Raw genomic sequence first — 7,612 nt, forward strand, 5'->3', positions numbered from 1 at the left:
AATAAGACTTGTCACTTCATAGGATTGTTGTAGGGATTGAATGACATAAAGGGCCTAAATTACAAGCTCAATACATTTTAGCAATTCTCATTCCCATTATCATTTGTCTCCAAGAAAAAGGAAAAAGGAAGAACCAATGCTGATGTAACAAGGAAAAAAATGTAACAAGGAGCACCTCTTAAAATAATTTCCTAAATTATATGGTCTCCAAGTCTACATTCAGGAATATTCTTAATACATGACTGCACTTATTTCTAACATATTATTCTGTTATCCATCATCTGCTACATTATAAATCTCTAGTGACATCATTTAAGCAGTACCATAAACAAGCCAATGAGGCTGTTTATACAGAAAGGGTACATGAATTGGTTGAAATATTTTAGTATCTAATGGTAAGAATATTGGAAAGTACTAAGAGCACAACTCAATAAATACATGTTGAATACATTACTAAATGGTTTTTTCATTCAGCTTTGGATGTGAAATTAAGAATACCTTTTTGTATCATTTTAATTACAGCTTTTTGAACTTGGAAGTCTTTCTCCCTGTTCACACTTAGAATACAGTACTGCCAATACACATTCTCAGGTATGTTAAGCAGGATGAGTTAGTTTCCATGAAAATACAAACTCTCACAGACAATATCCCCAAACCACCATGATAACTGGCCAATTTCGTGAAAATAAGTCAAAAAGTTGATCAGTCAGTTGCACTAAAATTCTTCACTTCTTATTACATTTCAGTGACAGAGCAGCCCTAATTAAAGGTAACCCACCATTCTCAGGAAAGAGTGAGTAAGCATGGACTGTTTTTCTTATCCTAGTAAATATATTGTGAAAGTTTCTCTTCTTAAAATTTGGTGAGAGGAAAAAGAAAAAAAATCTGAATATACCGCTTATTTTGATGATTTTCTTTCCTGGCTCACCATTCCCCAAGACAATTTGGAGGATAAAAGGGAGTCCTGGTGCATAAAGAAGCATCAATTGGTCTCAACCCACCTGGAGCAAAGGAGAATGAAGAACACCAAAGGCACAAGGAAAATATGAGCCCAGGAGAAAGAAAGGGCCATATAAACCAGAGACTCTACCAGCCTGAGACCAGAAGAACTAGATGGTGCCTGGCTACCACCAATGACTGCCCTGATGGGGAACACAAGAGAGTATCCCTGACAGAGTAGGAGAAGAGTGGGATACACAACTCAAATCCAGTAAAAAAGACCAGACTTAATGGTCTGACTGAGTCTGGAGGGTCCCAGAGGTCATGACTTTGGGACTTACCTTTAGCCCAAAACTAAAACCATTTCCGAATCCAACTCTTCAGACAAGGATTAGACTGGACTATAAGACATAACATGATACTGGTGAGGAGTGTGGCTCTTAGATCAAGTAGACATTGAGACTATGTGGGCAGTGCCCCTCTGGAAGTGAGATGAGAAGGCAGAGAGGGACAGGAGCTGGTTGAATGGGCACGGGAAATACAGGGTGGACAGAGAGGTATGCTGTCACATTGTAGGGAGAGCAACTAGGGTCATATAACAATGTGTGTATAAGTTTTTGTATGAGGAACTGATGTGAACTGTAAACTTTCACTTAAAGCACAATTGGAAAAAAGTGGAGCCATGGTAGAGCAGTGATTCAGAGCTCAGCTGCTAACCAAAAGGTCAGAAGTTCAAGATCACCAGCTGCTCCTTGGAAACCCTATAGAGCATTTCTACTCTGTCTATAGGGTTGCTCTGTGGTGGAATCAACTCCACTTCAATGGGTAATGGAATAGAGAAAGTTGTTGATTTTACTATGTGAATCTAGATAATCAAAGCACTTAGCAATGTTGATCTAAAAATAAGAATATAGTGAGTTTTCTATGTTCTGTTGGTTACAAAATCAGGTAATGAACCTTGGGAATTCTTCTAAATGAAGACCAATGTTTAAGTGCAAGAAGGTTAAAAAGGAAAGTTAGACCAACAGTATCTGTGCTTGAAGTGGGTGTCTCTAACACAGTGTTCCCCAGTCTAGTGTCTTCAGAACCCAGGGCCTCCAAAGATGACAATGCAGAGCTATTTGAAGTATTTCAAAAGGCCTAATGGAATTGTACATGAGCACTTTGTTTGGGGAAAACAGTTCCGTTATTATGTAGTGAGTAAGTCTGTCTCTTCCAACCCAGAAATTATGAACACAGGCTTTATAATTAAGTAGAAATCAAGTTGATTATCATTCTTTCAAAAACAGAATCCTCAGGGATCAAAGCAAAATTTAAAACGCTCTTGGAGTGGAGAAAAACTTGGGAAATACAGAGGTGCAGGTTTGGATCTTAGAAATTTCCCTGAAACCCACTGCAGTCATTCCTGAGTGTCCACGGGATTTCTTTCCAAGACCCCCATGGATGCCAAAACTGGAGGATGCTCAAGTCCCTTATATAAAATGGTGTAGTATTTGCATATAACCTACACTTATTCTCACATATACTTCAGATCATCTCTAGATTATGGATAAACCTAATACAATGTATATGCTATGTAAATCGTTGTTATACAGTACTGTATTGTTTAGGGGATAATGACAAGACAGGAGGTGAACAATGCTCAAACAAGGAGAGCTGGAGACGGATTGAGAATCTGTGAAATGCCGGGAGGCTACAGCAGGGGATGTCTACACATCACTACATTTACATGGTTTCAACATATTGCTCAGTGCAGGAAATTCAAGTTTTGCTTTTTGGAACTTTCAGTTTTTCTGAATATTTTCGACTTGTGGTTAGTTGAATCCATGGATGCAGAACCTGTGGATAAGGACAGCCAACTGTAAATTATTTTTTATTGGGTCCTTAATTGTCGACTTTCATAATATATCAGACTTTACAGACATTGCCTCATTTAATTCTAGATGCTCCTATTATTCCCATTGTACAGGTAAACACAGAAGGTAACAGAGCTCAAGGCCACATCTTTAAGAAACTACGGAACTAAAATTCAAACCCTCAACCCATCTCAGAGTAACACTTGAAATTTTATATTAGAGACTGTTTCTTTCACTAAAGTTTAGAAAGCTAAGAAAGGTTTTAGAGGATTTGGGTAAACAGAAAGAGAATGTGAGGAAGAGCCCTGAGTGGAGGGTGTGCAAGTGAGGGACAGGAAAGAGTTGAAGAATGGGAGATCCTCCTGGAAGAATCACATGGATATACAAGAGAGTTCAGAATCCACTGGTCTTTCTATGTCCTGCCCTCTGAGGATGACCAGATACCACAAGAATACAGAGCTCTCAAGAAACATCAAAAATACTTTTTTTTTTCATAAACAATTTTTTAAGTGGGCCCCATTGCACTCCTATATCTCTGTTGGACCATGAAACTGGCTGTCCACTCACACCCAGCAAGAGAGAGGCCACAACCGGGCATCCTCTTAACTGTGTTGTTAAGGGCAGAGGTAAGAGGAGACAAGCCAGTTAGAGGAAGGAAATTCTCCAAGTGATGTTCTCTGGTGTATGGTTGCCATGGAGATTTTGTCCCTGCTGATTTGATGCCCCACTTTGCCATGCCCCCACTGGATCCATTTCCCCCATCCCTGTGGTCCTATCATGATGTCAAGAGTATAGGATTTTATTTACTGTCCTTGGAGTCATTTGAGCCAGAATGGACCTAGGGATCATCTAGTCCAATACCCTCAACTTTCAGGTGAGGAGCCAGAGGACACTCCTAGCTGTTAATACAGTTCGTTGTTAGGTACTTTACATGAATCAGTCAACACAGCAGTCTGGGAGGCACTTATGGTGTAACTCCCTATGCATAAGACAGGAAACTGAGGCACTAAGAAATGCAAACAGCTAATTCAAGCAAAGCCACTACTTATTACAGTCGTGGGTTTTGGAAACAGCCTATCTAGTTAAATTCTGGCTCTACAACTTGCTGGTCGTGTGATCTGGAACACATGACTTTGAAGTGTAGTAACATCTCCAAGCCTCAGTTTTGTCACCTACAAAATATGTTTAATAGTAGTAGCTACTTCAGGCAGTGGTTCCCTGGGTGACAGTTAACCACTTGACTAATAACTCATAGTTTGGTAGTTCGAACCTACCCAGAGGTTCCTTGGAAGACAGGCCTGGTAATCTGCCTTCAGAACCTTGAAAACAATTTGGAGCAATTCTACTCTGCACACAGGGGGTTGGTGTGAGTCTGAACTGACTTGATGGCAACCAACAATAGCAACAACTTTATAGAGTAGCTCTTCATAAAGATAATTAAACTGGATAGTGGTTATAAAACACTTTGTGCAGAATAAAAAAAAAAAGGCTCTCTGTTAGTCTTGTTGTTGGGGGCCATTGAATGAATTTTCAACTCATAATAACCCCATGGAAACCCTAGTGGCATAGTGGTTAAGTGCTACGGCTGCTAACCAAAGGGTTGGCAGTTCGAATCCACCAGGCACTCCTTGGAAACTCTGTGGGGCAGTTCTACTCTGTCCTATAGGGTCGCTATGAGTCGGAATCAACTCGATGGCACTGGGTTTGGCACTGGGTAATAACCTCATGGAACAGAGTAGAGCTGTCCCACAGGGTTTTCTAGGCTGCTATTTTTATGGGAGGAGATTGCCAGGTCTTTCTCCCACAGAACCACTGGGTGGGTTAGAAACACCAACTTGTAGTTAGCAGCCAAGCACTTAACCATTGCTTCACCAGGCATTAGTAGCAGGAAATGTTCTCCTTTAGAGTTCTTTCCCAAATATTATGCTGCATTTCTAATCTGTCTCTAAAAACATCTACTTAGGATCATTCAGGATTATATTACTTTTTGGAAGAGATCTCACCTACCTACCAGTTACTAGGCTACAGAAATATTTTAGGCAAAGTTCCATTCTTGGTTAGATCTGTTCCAGCCGAACATATTTTTATGGGAAAAAGGGTGAGGGAGTAGGAAATGAGTTCATTATTTTATTAATGAACAGCTTCTTAAGATGGTTTTAAAGAAATAATACCAAGATTATAAAATTTACAAAAATGGAAGATCAACAGGGAAATTTTTTTGGTCAGTTAGAACAATTTATGTTGCACAAATCACATTTGTGATATTTGAGATAGATCGTTGCCTACACTGGAAAGAGCATGAAAGGCCTGAATATAACGAAACATTCCATCCATAAAAGGGGGATAATTTTTCACCTGCCAACCACACACGGTAATAGAAAAAATCTGATCTCTGCAATAGAACTATGTGAAGGGTAAGGTGTTATATACATGCGAATGCAATATGCATGAAACTTGTTCCATAAAGTCCACTCTGAAAGACAGACTTGTTTTGAAAATTCATTCAGGTGAACTGCGAATCTCCCTGCTACCCCTGAGTTTGATGACTCTGCCAATCCCTTGTCAAACCCAAGGCCCTGGAATCACAGGAAGGCTCAGAGCTCCAGGACTTGGGTCCTGACTCCCTAGACACACCTTCTCAGTTATCATTTCTGCGGCCCTGTACAGCCTCCAATGTGATGCAATGGAACATGCACCAGATGCAAACATGCCCAGAACTCGCTGACCTTTAACTTCTTTCTAGCATCGGGAAACTTCCCAGCCCTTCACCCCAAAGACTTCCCCTTCATCCTATCCTTCATATATCCCATATCTTTTTCACAATTCAATTTCTCCCATACAGTTGAGGGATAAAGCGGATAAAGTAAAGGTCCTTGAAATTAAACCCAGACAATGCTCTCTCTCCACTAGGGACAAAAGATATAGCGTTCCTTAATAAATTTTATATTTGTCATATATTGAACTTATTATTTTATTTTACTGGAATATAAATAACAGTTAAACAATTAAAAAGAAGTAAATAAAACCTGTAAAAGTACAGGCCGTGTGTTGTCCTGGATTCTTGTCACCTCTATGCAGATAATATGTATCAGCACTTCGCTGCTCAAAGCACTGTCACCTGTCAAGCTGTTATCTATATGAGTCACGGAAACTGCCTTTTAAGCTGCGTTCAATATTGTCATCACTGTCCCAGACAGATCACTTGTTGGTGACACCTAAGCATGATGGTACCAGGAATCAAGGAAATCAGGTTTTCACTTCTTCCTGCAGCCTAATTATTCCTGTTATCTGCAAATGGTTACTTACACATTCTGACCTCCATTCTTCCTTAGGGACAATAATAACTTTCCAAATATTATTCTTTCTGAGCTTAATGAGTAGTTCTCTTTATTACCTTCTTGAGGGCGGCTTTGAGCTCCGTGTTCCTCAGGCTATACATCAGAGGATTCAACATGGGGATAAGGATGACATAGAACACTGATAGCACCTTGTCCTGCTTCATGGAGTGACTAGAGCTGGGACACATGTACACAGAGAAGGCTGTGCCAAAGAAGAGTGTCACAGCTGCCAGTTGGGAGGCACAAGTATTGAAGGCCGTGGCACTGCCTTTGGCTGAGGATATGATCAGGATGGAAGCTGCAATGAAACCATAGGACAAGAGGATAACAAGCAAAGAACCAAACACAATAAAAATGGCTTCCAGAAGAATTCCTTTTCTGATGAAGGGATTGGAACAAGACAAGGAAATAATCTGAGGCAAGTCACAGAAGAAATGTTGAATGATATTTGGACCACAGTAGTTGAGATTAAAGCAAGAAACTGTTTGAGATAAACTACTAAGAAAGCCAGTCACATAGGCCTCAGCTACCATCTTCCCACAGAGGCCAGGAGCCATGATGGCTGAGTACTGCAGAGAGCTGCCAATGGCCACGCATCGGTCATAGGCCATGGCGGCCAATAAACAGCACTCAGCCATGCCCATCCAGGCCACAACAAAATATTGAGTGGAATGGGCAATGAAGGAGATCATTTTTTCATCTTTTAAAATGTCTGAAAGTTTCCTTGGGCTGATGGAAGAAGAATAACAGATGTCTGTAAATGACAAGAAACTGAGAAAAATGTACATGGGTGTGTGAAGGTGGGAGTCCATCCTGATGAGGAGGATGAGACCCAGGTTCCAGATGAGACTCACCAGGTAGGTCCCTAGGAATATTGGAAAGAGGATGAGCTGCAGCTCCCTTTCATCTGAGAGACCCAGGAGAACAAACATGGTCACAATGGAGTGGTTTCCATTCAAGTCCATGGGCCTTCTTTCTGCCATCTGCTGAAGAAAAGATAAGAGAAGGAAATGGCTTTATTCCCTTCTCAAAAGAAAAACTCTTTTTTTCAGTCATGTAGCTGGCTAACTGTACAAGCTTAAATCATCGATGTTGAGCTATTCTGTGACATCCATGTACAATCACCAGTTTTAACTGAGAAATTCTCTGGAATACATATTAAGGTCCAGTTTGGGGACAAAAGGCCATGATTAGTCCATCATCTCATAAAACGTCTTAATATCATGTTTTCCCCTGCCAGATACTGTAAATATGTAAGTCTTGGAAGTAAGGTCAAATTAGAAAAATAGTAATGAAAAAGGAAGATTCTTCCCAGGCAGGGCTCTGTTGTTACCTAGATGCTTGGAGAAGTTAATGGGTAAAATACGTCAAGTGAGGAGGTTACAGGAGAAACTCTTTAAAGTCTCCTGGAGAACTAGCACTCAATTAACCTATAACCAGAAAGCATTGATGATCCTGTAATAGCCTTTCTGCTTCCAC

The 7,612-nt window shown here is 40.4% G+C and overlaps 1 protein-coding gene across 1 annotated transcript; it reads right to left on the reverse strand.

Annotated features, from left to right (window-relative positions):
• Positions 1–6,165: 6,165 nt before the first annotated feature.
• LOC126080632 (olfactory receptor 5A1-like) lies at positions 6,166–7,116 on the reverse strand. Its single transcript, XM_049891814.1, has one exon. It carries the CDS (start codon positions 7,114–7,116, stop codon positions 6,166–6,168), a length of 951 nt encoding a protein of 316 aa, XP_049747771.1.
• Positions 7,117–7,612: the final 496 nt, after the last annotated feature.

This window comes from Elephas maximus, chromosome 7 (assembly GCF_024166365.1).
Source record: "Elephas maximus indicus isolate mEleMax1 chromosome 7, mEleMax1 primary haplotype, whole genome shotgun sequence".
In the NCBI taxonomy this organism is placed as follows: Eukaryota; Metazoa; Chordata; class Mammalia; order Proboscidea; family Elephantidae; genus Elephas; species Elephas maximus.